General features: G+C 39.4%; 1 protein-coding gene across 1 annotated transcript in view; it reads left to right on the forward strand.

The window, feature by feature from the left end:
* The window catches only part of LOC127229305 (uncharacterized), a gene marked incomplete at its 5' end in the record, with an annotated part of 280,807 nt that overhangs the window by 137,760 nt on the left and 127,389 nt on the right, over positions 1-15,658 (forward strand). The window contains 2 exons of the mRNA XM_051194389.1: positions 5,702-5,784; positions 13,879-13,991. Of these exons, the coding sequence (XP_051050346.1) occupies positions 5,702-5,784; positions 13,879-13,991 (196 nt within the window). The remainder of the gene's footprint in view (positions 1-5,701; positions 5,785-13,878; positions 13,992-15,658) is intronic.

The raw sequence follows: 15,658 nt of genomic DNA on the forward strand, positions 1-15,658 counted from the left end.
TGATATTTAAATCATAAGTCAATAATTTGAATTCCAAAGTGGTAATTAGATTCAAGGGTTCTGAAGTTAGCCAGGCATAACCATGGTGAGCAGACACAAAGTTGCTGGTGACTCTCATCCAAATTGATGACGTTATAAGGAAAGAAGTAAGCCCATACTTGCCTTTTACCTCAAACGCAGCACAGGGCTGGAGTGCAGAGCTGTGCACATATGTGAAAAGAGTTTGTGATGAATCATTGCCTCTACCTCTCATCTTACAGTATCCCTTCATATTTCATCAACAATACCAATGATGAGATGACTTTACAATAGGGACCTTGCCCTGTCTATGGTTTTCTTTAAGCTGGAGCAGAAGTTGAGGATGAACCGCAGCACTAAGATACAGTGTTCTTTATTTCTCACTCTTCTGTCTTCTCTGTACCTTAAAGTCATCATTGCTGATGCCCTGGTGGGTTGGTGTATACAGGGATGAGGAGGAGAGACCCACTGTGTCTGTTGGCGGTGTGGTCAATGAAGCTTCTGGCACTTACCAAGTTGACATTTTCCAGTTGGACACTTGTATGCTCCTTAAGACATTCCTAGGCCCTGCTCCAAATGATATGACAGACTTTGAAGACTTCCCATGGAAGAAAGCCTCATCCTCCCTGGGGAGCAGAAAGGGAATGGGATGGGGGTTAGGGGGGGACAGGGGAGTGCAGGAGGGTGTGTGAATTGGGATTGACTTGTAAACCAAGCTTGTTTCAAATTTAAATTTAAAAAATTATCTAAATAAATAAATAAATAAATAAATAAATAAAGACATTCCTTTCCACATCTTTCAGATTTCCAGGGCTTTGGCCTCTCTTCCTATCTTACCACTCCTTTCTAGAACTATGCACCTGCCAGGCCACAGCTAACTGGTTCTGCTGCATATGACTCTACATGGTGAAAGAAAACATCAGAATTGAATTGAGACACATAGCAGAATATAGACCTCAGGAGTGGGAGTCCAGAAAAAATTAATATCAGTTCAATCTAATCAGTAATACAAAGAATCAGAATAAATGTAGTAGAAAAGCAAGCTAAGTAAAAAGAAATAAATTGTGTTTTATGACATTGGAAAATTCCTCTAGTAAAATATATTGTCAAAAGGAGTTAATGAGAAAATTCTTATTATACAGAGTGTACAGTACATGCACATGAGAGAATGAAAAATAAAAGTTATGTACCTATAGATTAATCAAAAAATAACAATAGATAGAATGAAAATAAATCTGAAGAGGCACTGCCAGCAGCCAGGAACCTAATGTTTAAGGATTTTTTTTTATAAATTTTATTTAAATTATAAACAATCTTATTTTACATATCAATCCTAGTTCCCTCTCCCTCCCATCCTCCCATGCTCCCCCAACCCCCATTCCCATTCCCAGTCACTCCCCAGGGAGGGTGAGGCCTTCCAGGAGGGATCATCAAAGTCCATTAAGTCATTTGGGGCAGAGCCTAGGACCTTTCCCATGTATCTAGGCTGAAAAAGTATCCTTCTATATATATAAGTTCAGTGATAGAGGTCACCTTCTCTGGTTACAACACCAATTAGTCACTCGTGGCAACAATTTTGGGAAATGGATTTTATTATATACTGCTTGCATATATACACACATATACATGGTGTATGTGCATGATATACATGGATGTATCCATGTTGGCATTTATGTGGCTGCATTTGTATGTGTATGTTAATGCTGGTATACTTTCTTGGTTGTTCTCTTTTTTATTTTTTTTTCAGGTGGAATCTCTCAATTGAACTAAAATCTCTGATACAGCTAGTTTAGTTAGTTAGTCTGCTTGCCCCAAACAGCCCATTTTCTCTGTTGAGATTTAGGTAGGCAAACAAGCCCACCTGTCATTTACAAGGATTCTGGGCACCTGAATTGTAGTATTCTCACTTGCATGGCAAGTGCTTTGTCAACTTAGCCATCTCTCAGGCCCCAAAATATATACTTTGAACAATCAATCCACTGATGGGCACTGTAGTTGCTACCTATCATTCCAACATCTGAGACCCTCTTAGGCAGGATGATAATGAGTGAGGAGGCATCCTGAACTACGTAGTAAGACTGTTAAAAATTAGAAGAAAACCTATTTAGCATCATCTATTAATATTTAAGATAGGCATTATCTTTGTGTCAAGAGTTCCATCAAATAAAACACTGCTGAAATTGTTTTCTTATCTTGATCTTTCAAATAAAAATAACTAAGGAATAAATATGTTAATGTTCACTGGAAGAGAGCTGTTCAAAAAGCTACTCTTTCATGGAGCTATGATGCTATTCTAAGTAAAGAATACACTGGAGCTTCAGTTTCTGATTTAAAAGGAATTCCATCAAATGTAGAAAGAGGCATACAATATTTTTCATCCTTTATGTTAAAAGAAAAGTACCTTTATCAATGCATGTGTGCATAACTTCATATATATATATGTATATATATATATATATATCTGGCATGTAAAACACAAGTCGGCAAACATAGCATGGTTTCCATGAATAGGTAGAGTTAGGAAAACCTTGATTATGATATAAAACTTGACTATGATTTGATGGAGAGCAAGGGATAAGAGGTCAACTTAAGGGAAAAAATAGATTGAAAGGAAGATGGCTAATTTCTCATTGAATTAAAAATGGAAGTTTATGTAAAAATATATGCCATGATTGTTTTTAAACTGAGTATCTATCTGTCTGTCTGTCTGTCTGTTATCTATCCATCCATCCATCCATCCATCAATCTTCCTATCATCTATTTATCCATTATAGGAAAGGCAATGTCTTTGTGTGAGAATCAAGAAAGTATTAGAATTTTCAGATTCTACTCTTGATAAACACTTTACTTCCTTCGCATGCACATTGTTTTATATTTTCTGAAATATAAATGTTATTATTTATGGTATGTATGTATATTTATATATACACACATGCATGTATGTATGTATGAATGTATGTATATGTGTGCCCATGGGGGTCAGAAGAGGGTGTTGCATCCCCTGGTGATTACCCTCTTGATTTAGGAGGTCAAGCTGTGATCCCCTGCAAGAGCAGACCTTAACCAGTGAGCTACCTCTCCAGCCCTAAGACTGTATTTTAATGTAAGAAACTAAAAAATATTTACAGATAGGTAGAATTCCCAAGACTTGGTCCAAAAGATGTCCTGTGTCTGCACTTCAGAACTTTCATATGTTGGAAGAGAGATCATCTGTGTGAATATAACTTAAAAAGTAGAATGCTATCTTAGGCTGTTGAGAGCAAAGCAGTTGGAAATTCAAAGCAAGAAAAGAAATTACTTGGGTTTGCAATGGTGGATCACTTACTGCTCTTTCAGAGGACTAGAGTTTGGTTGCTAGCACCCATGCCAAGTGCTCTCAAACACCTATAACTCCAGTTCCACAGGATCAAATGTCCTCTTTTGGCTTCTGTTGGCACACACATTCATGTACATGCACACTCGTGCACAGAAGTGAGATGAAGCTTGGGGGGGGAAAGAAAAAGAAAAGAAGTACTTTGATGCTATTGACTTGAAAGCAGAGAGGAGCACTCATAATGTGTGGAACATGGTAGATTCTACCCAAACCAGGAAGCCTACAAGGGCTCCCTATAACCACAGCCCTGGCTACTTCATTGATCTTAGCTGTGTGAGGCTTTCCAGAGTGAAACCAACAGAGCCAGATTGTGCCCAGACATCCAAGCCATAAACACACAAAATGTGATATAATATATGGGTGTCATTTTAGGCTACAGATTTGTGGTAATTTGTTCCATCAGCAAAAAGGCACATGTCAAATGTTTTAATATGTTTCATGTAAGTAGAAAACATAGTGTGGGTTCCCAAGAAAGTCACAGCAGAAAGATTAAACATATGGGCTTTGAGGTAAAATGGAACCAAGATCAAATTTTGGATTTTTGACTAATTTGCTATTTGATTCAAAGGAAATTCTTTGATCTGAGTCTCAATTTCTGAATCTGTTGAATCTGTAGAATGGTATAATGTTACTAGTTTGTGTGTGTGTGCGCGCGTGTGTGCATGCATGTGTGTGTGTGCGCGTGCGCGCACATGCATGCAATAGCAATCAATACACTACAAATGGGATTCTTAGAAAATACTAAAAATGCAAAATGTCTTACATTAAATGTTTATTGTGCAACTATATAGTGAGAATGAAAATCATGAATCTTAGAATAGTCATACCTACAGCTAAATAAACATGTTGCTTCCCACATTTTCCTCTTCTCTGTACTCTCTAACTTGCCTTGACCATATCAACTTTGCTGCTAAGAAACTTGGTTTTAGACTTCCAGTAAATAAGCTTGTCCGAGGGTTTATATGATCTCATCTCAGTAAACTGAGTATCCAGTGTCCAAGAAGGGGTGCTTAGTGGATCTCACTTTCCTGGTGTCTGTAGCTGGGCATAGTTCACCAGGGTGGGGTCAAAAATGTAGCAAAACTGTGTTCCTCTATAGTGAGCCACAAATAGCATGAGTCTAGCTGGATTGTCCCTGAAGCATCCAAGGTTCCCAAAGCATGCAGCCATGCATGTCCTCTTGATTCCATATTTTAAAACACTGTCCAGGGCAACTCCAAATGGTAGATGATGGCAGAATTGACCTCTTGTAGGTAAAAGGTAGGATGAGAGAATCAAGGCTTGAGTCTCACTACCTGTCTCCTTGTGGATGTTGCTAACACTCATTGAACTATCAACCTCAACAAATCTGTACCTGTTCTAAGATATTCCAAGCTCTAGAAGCTTCTAGAGTAGGAAATTTGTTATAAGATCTCAAGACCAGGCATTGGTAAAGGGGTTCGCTGAAGTGAGGTATCCAGTTAATAGAGTGGGATAGAATAACACTGTAGTTAACACCTGCTTTGAGGATAATTTTGTTATTTACTTATAACTACTTGTTTTTAGCTTAAGAAATATCTTCTGGGAAAGTATCCTATGCCAGTCATTGCTAAATACTTTTAGAAAAACAAAGATGAACTAAACACTTTGTCTATAAGGGATTTGTGGGGTAGAATTGTGTTCTTGAATGGCCATGGTTTGTCCTTCAGGAGATGTTTTGACAATGTCTGGGGATACCTTTGGTTGTCACAGTGGAGGGAGGTGGGACGAGAATATAGAGGACACTTTTAAACTCCAGTAGAAGCCAGGTATCCTACTAGCAAAGCTTAAGACAGCTCCACAGTCAAGCCTTGTCCAATCCAATATATCAATAGTATGGAGGCTCAGAAACCTCCACATTGACTGAGTCATTCAAGGTAAGAGAAAAGTAGGTCAGGGAAAATGCACTGGGAGCTGGTAGACAACTTCCAGCTTAGGATTTCATGATAGATCATCTACCAGAAGTGGAGAGGAGATGACTTAGAAATGCAATCCTAGACATGTACCCCATGATGGGAAATTCTCCATGATAAAGACAGGGAGACAGCTCTGAGACAGCTGTCCTTGTAAAGTGAACCCACATCCTGTGGCTTACGGACCAGTATGAACTTTAAGTTCATACAGTAACTGATCCGAAGCAGGGGACATGGTGCCTCCTTTGAAAAGGCTCCTTTAGTCTCAACTTGCCAGGCTCTATATATGCCCTTATATATTGGTGGTGTGAGATTACATAGCCTCTCAAGTGAAAATCTCTATAATCTGTTTTCCCCACCTTTTTGTTTTTAACTCTAGGGAACATTTCTAATAAAACAGACCCTGGCCCTAGGGACTGTGATCTCAGCCTCTTCAAAGAAGTCCATGACTCCCACTCTAAGGTAAGAGGAAGGCTGCTACCAGAAAGACCATGAAAACAACAATCACTGGTTACTAGTTCTGATTTCTTAAAATGTATTTCCAGGTTGAAAGTAATTTGTTCTTCAAAACAGGTTTTGAAATATAGGATATGCTAAAGTGGCTAATGTCTCATGAATCTACAGAGCCAATAAATTCCTATTACATCCGAATCAGACTTCTCTAAGGTATGGGAAGTCTAGTTTAAGCTAATCTTTCTGGGTAACATTGCATCTTGAGAAGACAATTAGAAAACATGTTGGTTGTGCTGTGTTTCAGAGACTTACTTGGCCTGATCAGAGCTGCTGGGAAGTGTGTGTATAAAGCTATCTCACATTTTGTTATTTATTTGTTTATCATATAAAAGTACCAGGGTCATATAAAACACAGAATCAAATACATACTAACCTATCACTGTGCTGTGCTCCCAGACCTAAATAACAACAACAAAATAAAAAGCCAGAAAACTGAATAAACTAATCTAAATTAGATATCCTGGGTTTCACAAATATTGACCAAATTTTTAGATAGCCATTTCTAAACTTTTTTTTTAACATAAAATGAGTGATTTTAACCATTTTTCAGTAAAGTTAGGCTTGTAAAAAAGTTAAAATACCTGGGCATGGTGACATATACATGTAATCTCAGCCCTTGGGAAGCAGAGTTAGGAAGATTACTAGTTTAAAGTCAGCCTGGGGAGTATATGTCAGAGAGAGAGAGAGAGAGAGAGAGAGAGAGAGAGAGAGAGAAAGAGAGAGAGAGAGAAAGAAGGGCATAAGGATAGGGGAGGGCAGGAGGAAATTCAAATATTAAGATTCTTTCCTTGTCTTGTCACTTGTCTAAACGTTATCTGAGTTATCTTAATTACCTTGTCTCTCTACTATTATGTCTAATTAAATCTAGTCGTGAGGGACACTTCCCATCAACAGTGGTCCAAATGTGTGATGGTCACACTTTAAGAGTTGATCATCACCCATTACATAGCCATCTTAGTTTGAGGAAAGACAGCACACAATGTTGAAATTGCCTACTGGTGCATATATCGCCTACTGGTGAATAAACATATTTGCCTCATTAATAGCAGCATGACAGAGGAGCCAGTGAGGCGGTCCAGTGGGCAAAAGTTCTGCAAGCCTGGTGATCTAGATTTAATCCCCAGAACCCACATAGATTTTGAAAGAAAGAACTGACTACACAAAATTGTTCTCAGACCACCACATATGCACCTTAGTACACATCTCCCCACCAATCACACACATAGATACAATATTAATAAACAAAAAATGTATAAAAGATAAGCTTTAAGGGGTAGATCTATTGGAACAATTCTGTGTGGTCTGTTCTTAAGACTAGTTTTAACATCACATTTGCTTTCTTTCATCTATAAATATTAGGTCACCATTTAGTCATATAGATGGCAGATTTTAATGAACATATGGCCAATTTCAATATTTAAAATTGTAGCCTTTTTTTTCTACTGCCATCTGTGTTGTGGGGAGAGGGGCTGAGATGTTGTGTGAGTAATCTTCAGCAACTGCTATTGTCGCTAGACAGAGCGAAGAGTCTTAGTTCTTTCTCTCAAGATGACAAATGCATCCTCATCATGATTCCTGCTTTATAGGTGAGAAAAGGGACCATGAAGGAAGGGGATTAGCCACAATTAGCTGCAGCAAGAAGCCTGAACTGGCACTGGGCTCTGAAGCCAGACTGCCTGGCTCTGGAACCTGTTCCTATTGATTTGATGATGCATAGGAAAAAATGATGTGGAGCCCTCTCTCCTTTTAGTTAGATATGTATGTTCTGCTCCCCAGCTTTGAGTGATCTTAACAGGGAACAATTGTCTGAGGGGACATGTCTATGACCTGCTAGGACAATATGGCTCTGACATCAACCGTTTAATGCCTTTTCCAAGGTTCTCATACTTAGTGCTAACAATAAACTTTGCAATTGGGAGAAAGGAAAGAAGGCCATAAATATAATCACTATAAGAACTACAAAATTTCCCCGTGATTTCTGAGTTTGCATATTTAATTAAGCAGTTTTAATTTTTTTTTTAATTTTACATATCAATCCCAGTTCCCTCTCTCCCATCCTCCTATGCCCTCTCCCACCAATTCCCCCACCTCATCTCCCATATACTCCCCAGGGAGGGTGAGGCCTTCCAGAAGGGATCATCAAAATCTGTCAAGTCATTTGGGGTAGGGACTAGGCCCTCCCTAGTGTCACTAGGCTAAGGGAGTATCTCTCCATGGGGGATGGGCATGGGGGATGGGCTCCCAAAGTCATTTCCTGCACCAGGGTTCCATTGTCAGAGGTCCCATAGATTTCCCAGGCCTCCCAATGGAGACCCAAGTTCAGGAATTCTGGGTCAGTTCTATGCTGGCTTCCCAGCAATCAGTCTTCCCAGCATGAGCTTCCCCTTGTTCAGGTCAGCTGTTTCTGTGGGTTTCTGCAGCCTTGTCTTGACCCCTTTGCTCATCACTTCTCCCTCTCTGCAACTGGATTCTACGAGTTCAGCTCAGTGCTTAGCTGTAGGTGTCTGCTTCTGGTTCCCTTAGCTACTGGATGAAGGCTCTAGGATGGCATATAAGGTAGGGGAAAGGCATTTAAGGTAGTTTCTCCACTATTGCTTAGACTGTTAGTTGGGGTCATCTTTGTAGGTATCTGGACATTTCCCTAGTGCCAGATTTCTCTTTATACCTATAATAGCTCACTCTATTATGGTATCTCTTTTCTTGCTCTCCTCTGTTCTTCCCCCAACTCAATCTTCCTGCCCCTCATGTTCTCCTCTTCCCTCCTCTCCTCCCTTTCTCTTTCTCCTAACTCCCTCTTCCTTTACCAACCCCCTTCTCCCAATTTGCTCAGGAGATCTTGTCCCTTTCCCTTTCTGTGAGGGACCTTGTATGAATCACTTGGAATCCTCCTTGTACCCTAGTTTCTCTGGCAGCGTGAATCATAGGCTGGCGATTCTTTGCTCTATGTCTAAAATCCATATATGAGTGAGTACATACCATATTCCTCTTTTTGTGATTGGGTTATCTCACTTAGGATGATTTCTTCTAGTTCCATCCACGTGCCTGCCAACTTCAAGATTCCATTGTTATTTTCCACCAAGTGCTCCATTGTGTAAATGTACCACATTTATTTTCTTTACCCATTATTCAATTGAGGGATATCTGTGTGCTGTTCAGCTCTGTTCTGTTTAGCTCTACCTACAGGCTTTTCTTAAACTTTGTTTTGAGACAAGGTCTCCCCAAGTTGCCCAGATAGCCTTGAATTTGCAATCCTCCTGCCTCATCCTCTCAAGTAGTCGTTGTCACACTACTGTGGCATCATAGCTCGCATCATTTTACTTCTGAAATTATATTCCATGAATTTTGAGTCATTTGCTTGTGCCAGTAAGTTCTTCCCTGAGGGTCATGTACATTTGTCTAAGTACTGAATTTGACCCAGAAGTGATGTGGGCATGATGGGAATACTCTCAGTAGTCAGAGCGCTGTGTGAAGATAGACTTTGAAATATACTTAAATGGCAATCTGCTGAGTGTTGGAAGCAAGGACAGATATCCCACTTCCTAGACAGATACAACACCCTCTTCACAATGAACCGTCAGTCCTATGTAGGCCTGCATCTTCATATGTATCTGGAACTACAACTGATACTCATTGAACAACTGTGGAGGAATTAGGCTCACCCTGGACTTTGGAAGGCAAGTATTGGTTCTTCAAATAGTAAAGACCAGAGAACCATCTGAATTTGTGGTTCTGAAAAGTCAGGGGTGCTAGCTATCATACACAGGGCAGAAATAAGCCCAGTGTAGTTGGTTCTGGAGGAAGTCTGTCAAGTTTAATCCTGAACTATGCAGCCTGAGATCCCTTATTTCTCCTGTAACGTCTTTGACTGACACATTAGTGTGGATTGGAAAAGGACAAGCAGTATTTGAACTATATCATTTTATATCATTTTAAGACTTAGGCTGACAATTTAAATCTACGTTTACTATAATTTTTTTTTTTTGGTGATAATAGCACCAATGACAGAAACAACAGCATGTCATGTTAATTTGCTTTGATTCCTGTGCACACCTGGCATTTGTTGTTATCCGTGGCTTGCAATTCTGTGATCTTATTAACTCAGCCTCTTAGAGTCAAATCTTCTTCTCTCCTGCCATCTTTAAAAAAATGCTGAGCATTGCTCTAGCTGGCTCTCAAGTTTCCCCAGCTCTTTCTGATCTTCCCAGGGCAGTTCAAAAGCATCAGTAATCCTCAGGATTCAGCCAGCCTTCAGACACCATTTCCTCTTTCTGAGGCCATCTCCTTTGATGAGAACAATCCCTGTGCTCATCATCTGGCCAGATGTGCAGGTGAGCACTCTTCCATACAGACCATGCTCAAAGTCCCTGCAAGGTGTCGGCAAAGCTGGACTTCTGCCTAGTGGGGCTCTCTGTGGGGACATAGAAAGGCTTCTCTACTGCACCCTAGCTTATGAAATTCCAGCTCTTTCTCCACTGGGATCCCTATGTCCTCACCCTTGTGTCTGAGCCAAAGACTTCAGGGAAAGAACTGTGATCAAGGGGCAAAAACATTTGAACAAGAATTCAGGAACTCTGCAAATTGTTTTCTATGAAGATGCAAATAGACACAGAGGTCATGAGCTCAGATGACCTTGGAACCTAGTTCTTCCCTGTATCCTACACAGCTTCCTCAACTCCTACAATAAATGCACCAGAAAAGGGGCTAAATGCCCACTTGACCGCTTATGCCATATACAATACTGTGAGATTCTGTTTACATTAATATCATAAAACATCCAAGGGGCTGGAGAGATGGCTCAAGGGTCAAGAATGCAAACTGCTCTTGCAAAAGATCTAATTTTCCATTTCCAGCACGTGTGTCAGATGGTTACAGCTGCCTGTTACTCCAGCTCCAGGTATCCAACAACTTTGTTCTCCATCAACATCTATACTCCGATGTGCACATACTCACTCATATGCAAACACACACATCTAGACATAATTAAAAATAAAATAAAAAAAATGAACAAAACATCTGAGGGCTAGTACCTTCTCCTAAGAAGAGTTACATAATTATAAAATTATACATTATAATAGTTATATTATACATAAAATGTATGATATAATATCTAAAATGTAAGTATGCAGTGTAATATATAATATTTAAAATATTTATATATGACTTCTGTTTACAAAGAAAGTCCTAATAAGTGTGTTCCACATATAATTATATGTAAGTTGGCTTTCATTAAATGAGATCTGCTCTGTGTAAAACAGTGTCTATACTTCTACAACTAAAGGCCTTCTGTTTATATGCCTTGTCCATCAGTTTTTAATAAGCATGAGGTAGACATGTATGTGTGTCTTCTGATGCTAGTGTGAGGCTCTCACAAGAGTGTTAGCATTATGCATTTAGACATCCAAAACCCCTTAAGACATCTGTGCCTCCCATTATATTACACATGGGAGAGACATCTCTCAGCCCTTCTTAACCAATGCTTGTTCTGAATAACAAGCCTCATCAACCAAATATTTAGTCCATCAATGAGAAATCAGATTCTGAGGTTCAGAACTCTGTCTTTAAATAGTTGCTTTTTATTTCTGTAGTGGGTCAGAATAAGAATAGCCACACATACAGTGTCAATACTGCAATGTTCTAGAACACAACTGAATACTGATTTCTCAAGTATAGATAGTAGTAATATTTCTAAAGTACTCCTGTAGGAAAACCAATCCCCAGGTTTCCAGTCTTTAAAGACAACTTCCTCTGCATCACAGATCAGACAGGATTTAAATCTAGAATGGACCAGAGGGCCTCCTCTGTCTTTAAAGAATTGACACTATTGTAGTAGAAGCCTTGTTTATCAGCCATAGAGTCAAGACACAAAAGTGTGCTTAGTGGACACCTGAGAGTATTAGGTGCATGGAGCTGGTATACAGACCCAGGTTCTCAACTGGGGCGCCTCTGCATGTGTTCACATTGTTCATGTTTTTTAAGACTAAAAATTTTCATGTTCTTATTTATGGGGATCTTATTGCTTTGGCCATAAATGAGTTTCCATGATTTCATATTTTTCAAAAATCAATTTAAGTGTTTTTAGTGTATGGATTTAAATATTTATACTTTAAAGAAATATAAAGGGTTAGGGAACTTTTTTGAGTTTTGAAACTTATTCATATCATTCTTTATGACTTAAAAGCTGGAGGCAATGTTCATTATTGCTAATAGTAATGTGAGTGAAATGAACTAGTAACTGTTTATTGAGATATAGTGTGTTCTTATTGTCATGCTAGTTTCTGTAGAAGACCCAATGAGATATGTTCAATCCCACTTTCATCAGAGGTTTAGTTGAGGAAATAGGACAGATATTCACAGACTAACCAAATAGAAAGCAATGCAATGCTCCCTAGCATAAAACACCTGTGCTTTTGTATATAAAGGGGGTGAGTATGCAAACTGATCTGAGACTAGATCTTAGCATCCCTTTCAGGTTTCTTTATTTTTATTTATTATCTTATGTGTATGAATACTTCCTGCATGTATATCTTTACACTGTGTGTGTGCCTGGTACTCTGGGGTACCTTAGGACTAGGCTCACAAATACTCAGCTGTCATATGGATTCTGGGAATCAAACCCAGGTCCTCTAGAAGAATAGTCAGTGCTGTTAACCGTTGAGTCATCTCCCCAGGCCCCATCTCAACATTCTATCTAAGAAGATAGAATAAAACAAGAAACTCAGAAAGAAGTGGGATCAACCTATAATTTAAATGGCTACAAAGACATATGGGACAACTCACAACTTGCATGTTTTCCTCAAGAATTTTGACACTCTTCAATTTCCTCAGGAATGGGGTAATTAAGAACACCAGTGTGAATAATCTGATCAGAAATATTTTTATTGTTTTAAGAGCTCTAAAGGCTAAAGAAGATAAAAAGGACCACAATAAAAAGTATTTCAAATTCATGGCTGTCATAACTGGATTTTGTTCTTAAAGTAATCAAACCAATCAGTTCCATATAAAAGAAATAAGCCCTGTTGGGTTCACTAGGGATTTGATGACACATTGACTCCACCTGGTTTCTATGCTTTTCCTGGTTACCGCAACCTGCCAACCCCAAGCCGAACTTTGCAATTGCAAAATAAACTCTTGAGTTATGCTGACACTTGGATCAGCTGAGATCAAGGAAGTTCAAAAAAACTGGCCCCTAAAAAATGACAACCGAAAGCATGTGGAGGAAGACAAAGGGTTTTAAGGTGACTGTTCTAAATGTGATACCCAGGGCTCTACTGTTCTAGGCTCATGCTCTTCAAACTACTTTTTGTAACTAGCATTTGTATTAAAATCTTCCAGGAGACTCTCTTCACAAAACAGGTAAAACGAGGTGGTTTTGTAGAAGCAGAAAGACAGGGCCCTGCTGGGTTAACTGTTCCCTACTTCACTTTCTACCATAGCAGGGTTCCCAGGTTGAATGACAGGTCTCCAGACCCTGCATCATATTGCATGATCCTTTCAAATTCTAATAAATTAGCTTCACAGACACTGTACAGGTACTGAGCTCAAGGTAATAAGGGTCATCTGTTATGGGACTCACAGGTTAATGGAGGCAAAGCTGGTATGCAATGCCAGCTGAAGCATAGAGCAGAAGTGGAAAGAATCTTAACAAATTCAAGTCCTCCTTTCCTGTTCTTGAAACTCGGCTACTTCCCTTTCTTTTCTGTAGATTGGCTATGGAACTCTCCTTTCAAACTTCTTTTTCCGAAGAGATTATATAAGGTTTAACTTAGAGCCAAAATCCAATTCAGAGTGATAACATGATCATGGTTATTTTGCCATGTTGTCAGTTGTAACAACAATTACAGATGCCATTCAAGTGCTTCAGTGCAGTAAATACTCCATACTCTTGGTAAGAGAATATCAAGTATGGCTAATTGACTTGTAATTGGTGATTCCACAGGTCATTCTGGAGAAAACAGCCCCAAAGCTAGGTGAACATGTCACCCATTATTAATAAAATATTTCTTTCTTTCTTTTCTTTTTCCATCGATGGATTCTCCTAAGGAGGGAGATCATTCTGTGAAGAAAAGATCTTCTCTGTGGAGACCTGGAGAGCCTGAAGATTATTCAGGAGATACATCTTACCTGGAGGAACTGGAGAAACATCGAATTTCAGTTTAGTGAGTGATTCCGCCTTTTTATCTTTTTATTTAAAATTATTGACTCCAACAAATCTTTTTTGCGTTAATCTATCTATTTAGTCAACAAAATTGATTATGTATTCATTGTAGACCATGGCTTACCTACCCTTGACAAGAGATGTTCATAGTTCAATGATAGATAAGGATGTTATGATTTATGGATTTTTTTTAAAAAAATCTACAAAGTGCCCCACAGAAGAGACAAAGACAATATACCTGAGGAAATTGGAGTTGGGTCTTAAAGAGGAGCCTGTAATCGGGAAATGGTGGTAGTTTGGTGGAAGCTAAAACTGAAAACTGAATCGGGATGTGGCTGTTCATATACACTGAAAGCTCCTCTGTTCACTTAGGACCCAGGAGACCATATCTATTGCTGTTACTTATCACTCTGCTCATACCTGTGGTTGTGTTTGTTCAAACGCGTGTAACACATGAAACAAGGGTTGGAGTCTCTCTCGAGAGTGAACACAGACACGGCTTTCTAGGAATGTGTTCATCTAATAACCATGGTGGTGAGACAGAGACAGTAAACTTGGGAAGAAGAAAGAGACAGGAGAGCCAGTCAAGGTCATCTGTTCCCATCGCTGCTTCTCTGCTCACCCCAAGGTCCTTTCATGGAATGGCTTTCCCATTGGCCAATTGATCTGCCCTATAGTTTATTTATCACCCACTCTTCCACTCGGAGCAGCTGGCTTGGAGCAGCTGGCTTGAGGTTCTAACTTTAACTCAAATCTCATTATCCAGTCACATGTTCTGTAATTCTTGCTGCCATCCATTTGACTTTTGAGGCCTAAACATGTTTACTCATGCCTTCTAAAAGCAGCAGGGTTATGGTCTCCAGTACATTGTTTTCTGGACGAATACACTAATTCCCATTGCAGTGTCTATGCGTTAGAAAGTGAGTGCTGGGCTTCACCTCTGTAGACTCACACTCTTATTGTTCCTGCAACCTGCGTACAAGCTTAGTCACCATATAACTTATACTCAGCATGCCTGAAACAAATAGCACCAAGTTTTGCTGACAGGACAAGATGCTGTTGGGTCCCCTGGGGGTGGCTATAGTAGTGTCTAAAGGAATAGCTGAATTTGGGGGAACACTTTCTTAAGTGGCCCTGTTTGAATAGCATACCCCCACAGTTCTCCCTCTTTGTTTTTTAAAAGAAAACCTTTTAAGTGTGTTTCCATTTTTACACACTGGAACCTTGGATGAGCACGGGGTCTTGTCTTCAAATTACTTTTGCTCTGGTCCCAGTATTAAAAGTCAGTTTCTGCATGATGGTGTTAGTTTCTAGGAGTTAGAGAGGCAATGCCTACATTTGCTTTTTCTGTAACTTTAATTTCACTTTTGCTCCTTTCTTATCTGAACTATTCAGAACACATGCTTCTGAGCTCCTTTGTGCTCACTGCAAATCTGGCTGAAAGCAGAAAGCAGTAACCCTGCCACATCCTGGGTGTTATGCTGTTTTGAAATTCCCTTTGGCCTATATATATTAGTCTATTATCTTTTAATTCAGCCTCATCCAAATGTCCAGAACTAAGGCAGAACATAGCTAAGGGGTTTTGCCAGACTGTAGCATGAATTACCTGAAGTCTGATTCTTGGTCCTTGTTCTCATCTGAAACCCTGTGAGTACAATCTTTAGGGTC

The sequence above is a fragment of the Phodopus roborovskii genome, unplaced genomic scaffold, assembly GCF_943737965.1.
Source record: "Phodopus roborovskii unplaced genomic scaffold, PHOROB, whole genome shotgun sequence".
NCBI classification, from domain to species: domain Eukaryota; kingdom Metazoa; phylum Chordata; class Mammalia; order Rodentia; family Cricetidae; genus Phodopus; species Phodopus roborovskii.